This window comes from Acartia tonsa, chromosome 15 (assembly GCF_053477335.1).
Source record: "Acartia tonsa isolate MP-2025a chromosome 15, ASM5347733v1, whole genome shotgun sequence".
Classification (NCBI taxonomy): domain Eukaryota; kingdom Metazoa; phylum Arthropoda; class Copepoda; order Calanoida; family Acartiidae; genus Acartia; species Acartia tonsa.
In genome coordinates this window covers 26,410,478-26,425,520 of record NC_137274.1, presented here as the reverse complement: position 1 = coordinate 26,425,520, position 15,043 = coordinate 26,410,478, and the positions used below count along the sequence as shown (strand labels likewise).

At 32.4% G+C, this 15,043-nt stretch overlaps 1 protein-coding gene across 1 annotated transcript in view; it reads right to left on the bottom strand.

Annotated features, from left to right (window-relative positions):
* LOC145306870 (uncharacterized) overlaps window positions 1-15,043 on the bottom strand; it is a 43,512-nt gene that overhangs the window by 20,331 nt on the left and 8,138 nt on the right. Inside the window, exons 4-9 of the mRNA XM_080149215.1 lie at window positions 12,789-12,872; window positions 11,755-11,802; window positions 7,877-8,039; window positions 6,731-6,982; window positions 5,399-5,455; window positions 297-388 (exon numbers count right to left, since the gene is read on the bottom strand). Of these exons, the coding sequence (XP_080005341.1) occupies window positions 297-388; window positions 5,399-5,455; window positions 6,731-6,982; window positions 7,877-8,039; window positions 11,755-11,802; window positions 12,789-12,872 (696 nt within the window). The remainder of the gene's footprint in view (window positions 1-296; window positions 389-5,398; window positions 5,456-6,730; window positions 6,983-7,876; window positions 8,040-11,754; window positions 11,803-12,788; window positions 12,873-15,043) is intronic.

Sequence of the window (15,043 nt, the reverse complement as noted above, 5' to 3'; positions counted from 1 at the left end):
AGTTGAAAAGTTTGAACACTGCTAGTCTGTTCCAACCATTCAAGATGTAAAAAAGTACCTAAAGTGGTTTTGAGATGAAAATAAAAGTACCAAAAGTGGTTTTGAGATTAAATAAAAGTACCCAAAGTTATTTTGAGAAGAAAATAAAAATACCCAAAGAAATGTTGAGATGAAAATAAAAGAACCCCCGGCCAAATTGGTTTTGAAAACAAATCAAGGTCCCCAAAGTGATTTTGAGATTAAATAAGGTCCCCAAAGTGGGTTTAGAAGTGCTAAAATTGGTTTTGTAATCTCACCTTGCTTTTTCTTCTGAAGCTGCTGTTTGATTCTTTTTCTCCTCATCTTTACCCACAGTATAGGTTCCTGTCTCACTTGGGCAGGACTCCAGCTAGATAGATAGATAGAAAGATAGATAGATGTATAGATACATAGAGAGAGAGATAGATATAGATAGATAGATATTAGGGTGGGTCGATTTTGGAATTTCACATTAGTAGACATTTGCAAGGGTTACCGGGCCAGTATAAAAAACCTGTGAAACTTGAAAGAGGTTTTTTAATCCAAAAACAACGGGCGCGCGGGGGGTATAAAATGTGCCCAACCCCCTATAAAACCAAAAATTGAAATTCCTTCAAATACAGACATGTTGCATATCAAAATGACCGCATTGAAATGCTGATTACAGATCTGAAAACCGTTTTGAAAAATATTTATTCAGTACGAAATGACTTTCAAATAACCTACCAAAATGAACAATTTTGACCAAATCAGCTCTTTTAAGGTACTTAATGAGATCTTATTCGAACTAGGAGCAATATTTTTCAGATTCGTAATCAGCATTTCAATGCGTTCATTTTGATATGCAACATGCCTGTATTTGAAGGAATTTAAATTTTTGGTTTTATAAGGGGTGGGCACTTTTTATACCCCCGCGCGCCGGCAGCCATAAGAGCCAACTCACTTTTGAAACTTGAATGGGGCTTATCATTTAATACCTATATTTGTGACAACTTTTGTTTTATAAATTCTTCCAATTTTTAACAACTACAAAAACCCCGTCCCTCTCGGAGAGCCTCGAACCCGCATCACACGGATAAGGTAACCAACATTCTATAAATGAGCTATGACGGAGACCAATTATCAGTGGTGAAAAAAGACAAGATAGACAAAAACATAATTCTTATAGTATAATTTAAAATTTTTCTCTTTTTCATGTCTGTCATAGTAGCTCAGGGGTAGAGATGAGGTTCCAGTTCAGGTCAGATGGTTCAAATCTACCCTTAACACTAAATATCATTTTCACTCTCTGAGATAATAATTAATATTTGGTAAAAGTAAAAAAAATATTTTTAAACATTTACCTTATACCAACAGTCACTTAAAATATCAAAAAGCTATTACATGCCAAAGTATATAAGATTAAAAAAATATTGTTTCAGTGGTGAGTCTTGAACCACCCACCTTGAAACTTTACATCTCAAACCTGACGCCTTAACCAAAATAGCTAATTCAGCATGAGACAATTACTATTATTTTACAGCCTTAGTTTACATGCCAAAGTAAAAAAGATTTTAAAAAATAATGTTTTAGTGGTGAGTCTTGAACCACCCACCTTGAAACTTGACGTCTTAAACCTGACGTCTTAACCAAAAGAGCTATTACAGCATGAGACAATTACTATAGTTTTATAGCCTTCGTAAACATGCCAAAGTATATAAGATTGAAAGAAAAATAATGTTTCAGTGGTGAGTCTGGAACCATCCACCTTGAAACTTGACATCTCAAACCTGACGTCTTAACCAAAAGAGCTAACTCAGTATGAGACAATTATTATAGTTTTACAGCCTTAATTTGCATGCCAAAGTATATAAGATTTTTAAAAAAATAATGTTTCAGTGGTGAGTCTTGAACAACCCACCTTGAAACTTGACATCTTCAATCTGACACCTTAATCAAAAGAGCTGATTCAGCATGAGACAATCTCTATTGTTTTACAGCCTTAGTGTATGTACCAAAATAAATAAGATTTAAAAAAAAATAATGTTTCAGTGGTGAGTCTTGAACCACCTACCTTGAACATCTCAAACCTGACGTCTTAACCAAAAGAGCCATATATGCATTAGATAAAGATTATAGTTTTACAGCCTCAATTTACATGCCAAAGTAAATAAGATTGAAAAAAATAATGTTTCAGTGGTGAGTCTTGAACCACCCACCTTGAAACTTGACATCTCAAACCTGACGTCTTAACCAAAAGAGCTAAATCAGCATGAGACAAATAATATAGTTTTACAGCCTTAGTAAACATGCCAAAGTATATAAGATTGAAAGAAAAATAATGTTTCAGTGGTGAGTCTGGAACCATCCAACTTGAAACTTGACATCTCAAACCTGACGCCTTTACCAAAAGAGCTAAATTATCATGAGACAATGACTATTGTTTTAGAGCCTTAGTTTACATGCCAAAGTATATAAAATTGAAAGAAAAATAATGTTTCAGTGGTGAGTCTTGAACCACCCACCTTGAAACTTGACATCTCAAACCTGACGCCTTAACCAAAAGAGCCATATAAGCATTGGATAAAGATAATAGTTTTACAGCCTTAATTTACATGCCAAAGTATATAAAATTGAAAGAAAAATAATGTTTCAGTGGTGAGTCTTGAACCACTCACCTTGAAACTTAACATCTCAAACCTGACGCCTTAACCAAAAGAGCCACATTAGCATTGGATAAAGATTACAATTTTACAGCCTTAGTTTACATGCTAAAGTATATAAAATTGAAAAATATTGTTTCAGAAAATATTGTTGACAGAGAGAGAGAGAGAGAAAGAGACAGAGAGGGGGAGAGAAAGAGAGACAGAGAAAAGTACATAGATTTCATGACATGAAAAAAAAAATAATGCATCATTCTTTTTATAAAAACCCACCCCTGTGTATGTTACAACATGTTGTGATGAACACAACATGTTTTCAAAAACATATTCAATGTCGTCTATTTCAAAAAAAATCTAAAGAGAGTGAATTTGTGAAATAAAATGTATGAATTAAAATGTCAGTTTGTAAAGGTTATTAGATTAATTTTGAATTGGTTATTAAACTATGCCAATACAAGGTGGGTTTTTAGTAAAAGAATGCCACGAAAGGATTTTATAGAAATGTAGAGCCTATTTTATATTGTAAATCCAAAAAAAGTAAATAAATCATTGAATAAACCTAGCCAATAGCGAGATAGTTATATCGAGCCAACTCTAGTACATATATATGACTAGCCTACAGCTCACGTTGTTCGCTGGTCTGTAATGCTATTCATATATTGCTATACTTACTATGTCTGTCTGTTTTGCACCATTTTTGCTTTCATTTGCTTTGCCTTTTATTTTTTTAATTCAAGAGCTTCTGTAGTTATGGATGTTGTCATCCTTATTTATCTGTTAAAAGTTTTATTCCTCACCTTCTTTGCTATTCTGTCTATAGTGCTTTGAAATTAATAAAATTACTGTAGGGGAAATGTTTATTTTCCCTTCTGCTATTTAATATGGAAGATTGAATTTTTTTGAGTCCAATGCACTTCTGCCCGCCTAACAGTCGATCAATCAGTACTGCATAAACACAACTTTATTTTCTGATATCAAAGACTGCTAACATTTTGTGTGAAGATTTGTATGACCACTGTTCTGATCATTGTTCGTCATTCTGTTGGTTATGCCCCTTTTCCTTCTTTTTGCTTTTGTGTTTTTACGTTTACAATTAGGAACGTTGCTACATGTGGATATTATCATCCTTGTTGATGATTTTTAAACTCAGGGATCTTAGGAGATAATGTGCTATATTTATTTTACATACCCCATGATGATAAATAAAGGTAAGCCTTCTGTTGATTAAAAAGTTTGGACGAAACACAGATCAAGTTTTTTAGTCAAAGTGGTTACTAAACTTTGGTTTACAGTGTAATTTACAGTCAAATGTTCCCTCCTTCCCTGAGCAAAAGAAATTCTGGAATTGAAATTATCCTTCTTACTCTATAATTTACATGGTCCATTAGTCTTTTGGAGCGAGACATCATATTTTAATAGCTAAAATATTTGTTTTCTCAGCTGCTATAAAAATTAGATGGTTTAAATTTTTAATCAAGATTATATTAACACATTTGCAAAATTCATTTTCATTTAGTAGCGAAGATTATCTATAATTCAAAATGTCTTTCCGTTCATCTGTTGGTTATGATTAGAGGAAAATGTGATTTTCTCATTTGCTATTCAATGGCTGAAAAGTTGTGTAAATATTCCCTACAAAGCTTGCCAGTATGGGCCTCAGTTATTGTTTAGTTCATTCATCCAGTAAGAGGGAAGGAAATGGGGTAAAAGAGTTGTATAATGTTGTTAATGATCTATTTCTTGTTAAAAGCAAAACTTTAAATAAATATTTAAATACCAAGGAAATAAATTATCGATCGATATAACCCCCCCCCTTCTCTCTCTCTCCTTCTTTCTCTCTCCCTCTCCCTGTTCTCTCTATCTCGATCTGTCTCTCTCTTTCCCCCCGATCCCTTTCTCTCCCTCCCCCTCTCTCCCTCGCTATCTCTCTTTCTCTTGCTTCTCTCTCTCTCTCTCTCCCTCTCTTCATACTCAACAAAATATTAAGTTAGAATAGTTAATGTCTTAGAATATCTGTTAACTGATCTATTCAGTAATATGTTTAATATTTAAACCCAATGTATAAATACACGATTTAACGTTTTGCTTCATTTTTATATATTTTTTACAGATTAAAATCCAAACATTTTTTATTTCAAATTTTCGTCCTGAAAGGGTTAAAATGATTAGTTTAATATCTGACCGCATTACAGGGAGTGTCGCACGAATCAATTTATTGTAAAACTAAGTTTTCTTATGTTTACTATATTATAAACTCAATTTTTCTGTTTTATAAATACAAATCAAATACTTCAATGTTATTTAAATAGCAACATTAATATAAAAAATGCATTTATGAAGCAAAAAGTAGAATAATGGGTATTATCGTTCTGGGCAATGAGATTTTAATAGTGATCATTGAAGCACTATGAGTTTTGAACGTTTTTTTCTTGGGAGATTCGAGCTCGTTTATAGACATTTACTTCCTATATAGATCTGTCATGGATCTTGATGCAATACTGCAGGCTGTTTTGTACATGTTAAAAATTGGAAGATTTCATTAAATAAAAGTTGTCGCAAATATAGGTATTAAATAACATTAAAATCTAAAAAAAAGGGGGAAATGGGCCCACCCTTCTCTCTCTCTCTCTCTCTGATTAATTGGCTCCAAAAAAGTAAATGGCGCGAATATAGAAAATGGCGGGAAAATCAGTTTTAATTGCGCGCGGGAAAATAATAAAATGGCGGAATAATCTAACCTCAAATTCGTCATCTTCGTAACTGCGTTCAACAATCTCTAAGCTGTGCGCCTCAATCTAAAATTAGTTAAATATCACATTGTATCATAGACAGCTTTCCGCGGATACCAAAGCGATAAATTATAGGGTTGATTAGAGTTAGACCTAACAAAACTAGTAATAATATCAAATTTTTAATTTTACTATCCATAGAAAATTGTCTATAATGTGAAACGATGCGTACAGTATGGCTGGGAACCGGTTCTAATCCAGAAGATATTAATCGGTTTCAAAGCCATACTGGAAAAGCTTTTATCTATAGATATAGTATATAGATGGTCAAACTTAAAATAGTTATTTCTCGCATCCTATTATAAACAGCTTTCCGCGGATATAAAATGTACAATTATGATGCAAAAGGCACGTTCTAAAAAAAATTTGCTTTAATCTTATGATTGTAGATTTTTATATTCGTAGACAACTAGATATAATACGATTATAGACATAATTTTTTTCGTATGGATGAGAACCGGTTCCTATCCACCGGATTCGAATGAATACGAGAAAAGAAATTTTAGCAGACAAAAACCTTTGTTTAATTGTTGTTTTATACAACTTATTCCAACACAAATTTTCTTCGTCCATTAAAGCGAAGCTCTAAAACGGAAGGACAAACTAACATTAGAGTGTCAGAACTGATAAAGCAGAATATTAATATATTAGTCTAAACAAAATTTATTGTGAAACATTTTTTGATTCGCTGGCTTAACAACTTTGGGTACTTTAACTAAATTATAGATGGTTGATTCAAAGTGTCCAAATGTTTCAACAACTAATTATTATTTTCCGAAGGGGTAATTTTGTGTATCATCATTGGGAATGTACATCAATTTATCAGCTACTGTCTTATCCCTTTAGATCCTTGCAGACTTATCCCAAACTAACAGAATAACCGCCGCAAAGAGTAAACTTCCCGATAAAATCTTGATGTAATTTACCCAGGGACTTAAAGGAATAAGACAATGGCCTATAAATTGATGTACATTCCTAATGATGACACACAACATTACCCCTTCTGTAGATTAAATTAACATGTTTGAACCAATCAAAATTCACCAGTATCCAAAGTTGTTAACCAAATGAATAGGAAAAACTTATGAAACTTTGGGGACTAGTGTAATAAACAGCCCATTGTTCCCTCTCTATCTCCCTGCAATTACTTCTTTCACAAAGTGTGAGATCCCTGAGATTATCATTATTTATCGCTTCGTATTATAGACAGCATTCTGTAGACATTATGCGGATAGTATGACTGAAAACCTGTTCTAATTCAGTGGATATTAATGCAATTACCTCTTTCTCAAAGTGTGAGATCATTTTTGCCTCCTCCGGCGAAAGCGTGGTTGTCAACCTACGCCGTGCATCAGCTGATTGATCACTATTATGATGGCGCGCGGAAGATGACGACTTTTCATTTCTATCTCGCGACAACGCGGCATTCTGGTCACGTTGCGCGTCACGTGGTACAGATGAAAGCGTGGAGTTGGAATGTTGGTTCATTTTGGATATTGTTTCATTATGACGCGTAGTATTACTGCTTGAATCCTAGAAATAGAAAATTTAAAAATAATAATTTGTCAGATTATTGAGTGTCTGTCTATCTTTCTATATATCTATCAAACAATATATCCATCCATCCATCCACATATCTCTTTATCTATTAATCTATCTATCTATCAATCAATTGATCTTATTGTCCATTAACTCTATCTATCCTTCCTTTTTACTACTATCTATCGATTTATATAAATACTAGCGGCTTTGACCCTAGCCTCTAGGGGCTTTGCCCCAAGAGGTTTGATCAAACCAAATTTTCGTATTTTAGATTTAAAATAAAGAAGAAAAAAAAAATTTTCGGGGGGAGGATTTTTTTTGGGGGGGGGTTGGAGTCGACCCCACTATTTTAATTTTAGTTTTAAAAAGAAAAAAAAAAAATTTTTTGGGGGGGGTATTTTTAATTTTTTGGGGGGTTAGTGGTGTCCCACCCCCCAAGAAAATAGTTATAAACCTTCCCGGGAACTATGAGAAGCTACCCTGTAAAGGAGAACACGATCGGTTCAGCGGTTAGCGAGATCCTTCGCTACAAACAAACAGACAAACACACAAACAAACAGACAGACATCGTTCTACATTGTATTATAGATATCCATCCACCTATCTATCTATCTATCTATTGGTCTATCTATCAATCAATTGACCTTATTGTCCATTCATATATCCATTAACTCTTACATCTATCTATCCTTTCTTTTTACTACTATCTATCCATTTATATACATATATCCATCTACCTATCTATCTATCTATCAAATGATCCATTTCTTGATCTATCTATTGGTCTATCTATCAATCAATCAATCTTATTGTCCATTTATATGTCCATTAACTCTTCCATCTACCTATCTATCTATCTATCTATCTATAAATCTATCTATCTACCTTTCTGTAAGCAGCCTTAGCAGAGGACGGAGTAGACATCACAGAATGTTGTTGGTGTTGTTGGGTGTAGGTTGCTGGGCTGTTGTTATGATAGGTTGTTGGGTTGTTGGTTGTATTATTACTAGAGGCAGTGGTTACAGCTGATTTTGCTCTATATGATCCCCTAAACAGAAGTTCTGATTTATTAAGTTTCTATCTATCTATCTTCTATCTAACTACCTATCTGTCTATTTAACTATCTATAATACAAAGTATAACGATGTCTTTCTGTTTGTCTGTTTGTAGCAAAAGATCACGCTAACCCCTGAACAGATCGGGTTCTCCTTTACAGGGTAGCTTCTCATAGATCCCGGGAATGTTTATAACTATTTTCTCGGGGGGTGGTACACCCCTAACCCCCAAAAAATGAAAAATACCTCTCCACACAAAATTTTTTTTTCTTTTTAAAACTAAAATTAAAATAATAAGGGCCGACTACTCCCCCTTCAAAAAAAAAATCCCCCCAAAAAAATTCTTTAAAAAATTTCTTTAAAATCTAAAATACGAAAAAGTTTGATCAAACCTCTCGGGGCAAAGCCCCTAGAGGCTAGGGGCGAAGACGCTAGTATATCTATAAACTAGCAGATTCGCTCTCAGGGCACATAAAAGTTTTCAAAGAAGTAAAAGAAACATTAAAAGAGGCATTTTTATTGGACGGAAGGGGTAGAGACACCCTCCCTCAAAATAGTTAAAAACCATTCCTGGAGCTATAAGAAGCTTCACTGTTAAGGAAAACCATATTAGTTAAGCAGTTATCGAGATCCTTTGCTACTGACGAAAAAAGCTTACTACTTTATACGATAGGATTTATATAAGAGGTTAACTCACAAAAAAATAAGAATTTTACATATTTATTGAGACATTTTAAATTGTTTCGAGCATGTTTGCGCTCTTTAGGTGTCAATGAAAAACTAAAATTTTCAAATATATTAATTTTAAAGGATTTTTACAAATATTTTGGAAGATTTTTTTATCACATTTAATGTGAGAATGTTGCTATTATCATATTCAAAATAAATGCTGTAATAAGCTTTAAAATATTTAAACACTAGTCTCTCATTGGACACAAAATGACGTCCAATAAGAAAAAGGAATAAAAATATTGGAAAGAAAATTATTTTATTTCAAAATTAATTCTTGGCGTTTTGGAATAAAAAATATAGGGGAAAGAAAATTATTTATTTCAAATTTATTTCTGGTCTTGAAATAATATTCTTTATTTTATTTTAATTCGAGTGTCAACCAATAAGAAATAGGCATGCTGTTTTAAAAGTTTGGAATAAAAATTATTATTTTTTGTCAATTCCTTTTTTCAGAGTATAAAATGAGAATAAATTTTCCAACATCATTATTGATTTCTAATTTAACATTTCATACAGTGGGTAATATTTATTTCAACATTTTTTGTCATTCAAAATCAAGTGTCACAAAAATAATAATATTTAACATAAAAAAGAAATTTTAAAATAATTTTGTTTTCTTTATTTGTTGAAGATTTAAGCCCAAGCTTTTTCTGAGGGGGGAAACCCCCCTCAACCCCCCCTCTCCTGAGGGGGGAAACCCCCCTCGACCCCCCCCCCCCTGGCGCTCTCTTCTTTAAATCTTTCATTAATTCTGTAATTTATTCTAACTATCTTATAAATTTCAAAACATGAGATAAAAAGGAAATAATTTGCTGTACATTATTAAAAAATTTAAAAATTGTAAAAAAAATTCCAACATGATTTTTAATTCTAAATACAAGAATATTTTTTCCTATATGATATGTTAAATTTAAATACAGGAATAATTTTGTACTGTGGAATTGAAGAAATAAATGCTGTACATTAGAGTGGCTTGATTTTCAATGATTTTCTAATTTTAAATGTGCTACATACACTTTCTGTCTGAACATCATATAAGAGACCAAAAAATGAATAGAAAATATTTTGAATAATGGGGAGGCTTGCTGATGCATGTAAACTTTTAGAAAGACACTTGTGGGGAGAATTTATTTTTTTTTTTTTGGGGGGGGGCAATTATTATTCTTTCAAAGTATAGCTTTATGCACCTTCCCAATTTTGTCTTGAAGAGTAGAATAAGAATAAAAAATCTGTTTTTAAAACTATTGATCCTAGCAAGATAAATCCATAAATAAATTTAAAAACCAATAGATTTTACATTTAATTAAAGATTTTTCATGCTTGGATGAATATTTTTTAAAACCAATTTGATATTCTTATATTGATCAACAAGACAAATTCAAAAAGATGCATAAAGCAATACTTTGAAAGAAAAAAAGTTGCACCTCCAGAATAAACTTCTAAAATTTTTAATGCATGGAAACACCTTCCCCCCATTTCCCCTCAAGGACAAAATCATTATTTTATATTTAGGTTTCTTATATGACGTTTAAACTGTAGATGTTGATTACAAATTCAATGTCCAAAATTGATCCACTCTACTGTACATTGTTATAATTTAATATTTGATGTGGGTATAAACATTAGACATAGATGGTCAATCTGACCCCATTTTTTTCTTAAAAAGAAACCTTTGTTCACTTTTTGTTGTATATGAAATACAGCCCTATAGGCAACATTATTTGCAACTAAATTTTGCAATGATATAATTGTTAGAAAGATAACTTTATTATAAGAAATTAAATTATTTATAACTAACTTATTATATGTTGTGTCATATGCTTCACATTATATGATGGAAGAAATATTTTCTTCAAATATTTCACCCAAGGAAAGCTTTAACCTAAGATATTCAACAATTTATAGCTGATACATAATGTAAACAAAATTCCCTTGTGCTGTCTCTAGGTTATCTCTATTGTATAAATGAACGTACAAAAGAGGAGGAGAGAGAGAAGGAAATAGACAGAAAAGTGAGGGATGGGGGAGGGGGAAGAAATATAGATAAAAATAGACAGAGATTTTTATTGTTCACCCTTAGATGATGTAAATTTTTTGATAGACTTTTTTGAATTTAAGAAAAAGATAGAGAATGAGACAAAACCAAGTATCATATTTTAATAATATTGCTTATACAAGAAAGGTCATTCAAAATTATTTCACCAATATTAAGGTCAAGTGACAAAAATTTTAATTTCCACCTACTTCGCCCCCAGAGGGGGCAATAGTAGAAGGAAAATTCAAATTTTGATCACATGACCAAAATTGTTGAAATAATTTTAATATCCTTTCTAGCATTCACAATATTACGAAAATATGATAAATAACTATTATATGATTTTTTTTGGAAATATCCATAGATTGCAGCACCAGATTTTACGTCGATCTGTATATTTAATTGTTTTTCTGTCTGTCTGTCTGTCTGTCTGTCTGTCTGTCTGTCTATCTGTCTAAAACACTTAATATTTTATCCTCTTATTCTTAGTTGATCCTAAATCTAATATCCGTCTATGTTATTCTCATTTATGAACTTTTATCTATCTATTTATACATTTACTTGCAGCTACGCCCATAGAGGCCTCAATATATATATAAAAAAAACTTTTTGGAGGGTGGTTATTTTATTCTTTGACCGATCTTCTCTTGGCGGTAACCTCCCCCAAAATAGTTATATTTCAAAAAACGCGCGGCTAGAGCTAACTATACAGCAAGAACACACTTCTTTGTAGAAAATATATTTCGCTTTATTCAAGCCTTCTCAATTCTAATTGTTTGAGAGTTTATGTACAACTGAATAATTATAGTTTATAGTTGTAAACCTTCCCAGGACCTTTAATAAGCTACTCTCTAAAGGAGAACCATATCGGTTCAGTGGTTAGCGAGATACTCTAAAAAAAACCAGACAAGCATCCTGTTACTTAATTAAAAGGATTATACCTAAAAGAAAGATTGCTTTTCTCCCTAACAAGACCGCCACTTTTTACCCTAAAAATAAAAAAAAAATATTATTAGTACACACCCAAGCAAAAGTCGTGCAATGAAAGGGTTTTCATGAGAAGAAAAGCATTAATTTTGTTCTCAATGAAAAGGGGAAAAAAGTATTAAAATTAATGGTGAAAAAGTTTGAACAATGGAAAAAAAGATATATTTTTTTCAAGGGCTTAACTTACTTATTCCCACATCAAAAGCCTTTTGGGTACTTTTACTATTTTCAAAATCATATTTTAGGGAGAAGTGTATTGTTACTTACATATTGTTTTTATTATTTACTTGTGTTATTTTAGGGAAGGTTTCCCTATACTTCCCCATTACTTTTACTACATCAACAGCGTAATGGGTTATTTTACTATTTTCAAAATCATATTTCAGGGAGAAGTGTATTGTTAATTACATATTGTTGTTGTTGCTTGTGTTATTTTAGGGGACTTTTTCCTATACTTTCCCATTACTTCTTTACTTTTCCCACCCTAATGGATTCTTTCATTGTTTTCAAAATCATATTTCAAGGAGATGTGCTTAACTTACATATTGTTATAATTATTTACTTATATTATTTTAGAGAAGGTTTCCCTTTACTTCCCACATTTTCCTACATTCAAAGTTAGATAGTTTCACAGATTTCAAAGTCATATTTCAGGGAGAAGTGTGTGTTACGTACATATTGTAATTATTGCTTGTTTCTTTAATTGTTACCCTTTACTTCCCCTTCTCTCCTCACATCAAAAGCGTAATATGTTCTTTTACAGTTTTCAGAGTCATATTTCAGGGAGAAGTGTGTTGTAGCTTACATATTATTATTATTATTTACTTGTGTTATTTTAGGGATGGTTTCACTTTACTTCCCCCATTTTCCTACATTCAAAGTTAGATAGGCTTTTTCACAGATTTCAAAATCATATTTCAGGGAGAAGTGATGGGTTCTTTTACAGTTTTCAAAATCATATTTCAGGGAGAAGTGTTTTGTTACTTACATATTGTTATTGTTATTGCTGGTGTTATTTGATGGCGAGTTAGACTGGGGCAGGCGGGGAGATTTGGGCTTCCTCAGACTTGACCTGAAACAAAAATATTGGTGGCAAAGTTTAGGCACTGTCGGTTTTTTACATTTCAAGAATTGTTTTCATGAAAACTGATGTCTTTTTAAAATTGAAATAATAATTTTTTTTGTGTTTTTAAGCATGACCGACAGACAGACGGACAAAATACTGTTAAGAGTAGATGCAAATATATAATAGGAATCTTCACTAAAAATTTCAGCTGTCTATCTAAAATAGCAGCTGAGAAACAGATTTCCCCAGTAGTGTTACGGACGGACAGACAGACGAACAAAATAATGAATAGCGTAGATGCACATATATAATAGAAATCGGTATTACCCTCTTTGGATTCTTAAAAACTTTTTTCAAAAAGGCATAAAAATTGTAATCCCTCGATTTTTGACATAGCCCACCCCAACTCCACAAAATATATAAACTAAGAGAAAAGAAAAACTTATAGGTTAGCCGAATAGACATCCTGTTACTTTTATATAAGGGGATGGGGTCGACCAACCCCCTCATTTTTTTATTTAAGTTTTTAGAAATGATAAAATTAAATTTTGAGTTGGGTGAATTTTTTTGTAGAGGTGATTTCTTTTAGGAGGGTAGTGGTAGCATCTCCCCCAAGATAGTTATAAAACCATCACAGGACCTATGAGAAGCTACCCTGTTAAGGATAACCATAACGGTTCAGTGGTTAGCGAGATCCTTTTGTACAGACAGACAAACAGACAGACAGACAAACAGACATACATACATACAGACAGATAGACAGACAGACAGACAGACAGACAAACAGACAGATAGCCAGATAGACATATAGCCATACAGACAGACATACAGACTTACAGACAGATAGGCATACATACAAACAGATATACAGACAGACATACATACATACAGACAGACAAACAAACAGACAGACAGATAGACTTACATACAGACAGACAGATAGACAGACATATAAACAGACAGACAGACAGACAGACAGACAGACATACAGACATCCTGTTACTTTTGGAAAAGGATTATGAATAGAAAAGTTTTGACAAGGAGAGAGGGGACAATGGACTGTAGATTTTACTAGTACCCTATGTTTTATAATCATATTCTTGGGTTTAAGGAATGCACACGCCACTGTTGACGACAAATATAAATTTATCAACCATTGTCTTATCCCTTAAGATCCATGAATTGTTAAATTAAAACGGGCCAAAAATTTGGTAAAGATTTGAAATTGGCCGACTAACTTTTTATACACAATGAGCAAAAATCACTTAAACTGGAATTTTGAGGGGAAAAAATTAGAAAGGTAAAAAAAGGCATGTCTTCAGGAATTTAAAGGGATAAGACAATGGCCGATAAATTGATGTACATCCCCGCATCATCCAAAGTTTGAAAACGATAGGACAATTCTAGCATGCCTATATTAACTAAAAGGGCTTAACGTTATGTACGGACATCAAGACCCTAATTATAAAAAAGGTTCGCTTTTAAAATTGTGGACGTGGGGGGGGGGGGGTAAACTTTTTAATTTGCCGTTTTACTCCAGAAAGAGAGGGGACCATGGGCTTTATTACTTTAATTTTAGAATTACGTTTTTTTGTTCGTTGGCTTTACAACTTAGGCGACTTTAATGAATTTTGATTGGTTAGCTCATTAAGTTGAGTGTTCAAACGTATCAATCACTAATATTAATCTACAGAAGGAGTAATTTTGTGTATTATCATTGGAGATGTACATGAATTTATCTGCCATTGTCTTATCCCTTTAGAAATTCTGATTATATTTCACTGTGTAATGCATTTGTTGATTATGAATGGTCTAATTTCTACGCCCCCGCAGGAGGTCAGGGAATTAGGGGATAAGGTCTTTTTTTTTAGGGGGTATATAACAAAGTTCTAGATAGATAGATAGATAGTCAGATAGATAGATAGATAGAAAGATAGATAGTCAGATAACAGATAAACAGATTGATAGATTGATAAATATATTGATAGATAGATAGATAGATAGATAGATAGATAGATAGATGGATTAATTGAGAGATAAATTGATAGATAGATAAATAGAAATATAGATAGCTAGATAGATAGCTAGATAGATAGATAGATAGATAGATAGATAGATAAATAGAAATATAGATAGATAGATAGATAGATAGACAGATAGATAGTTAGATAGATTGA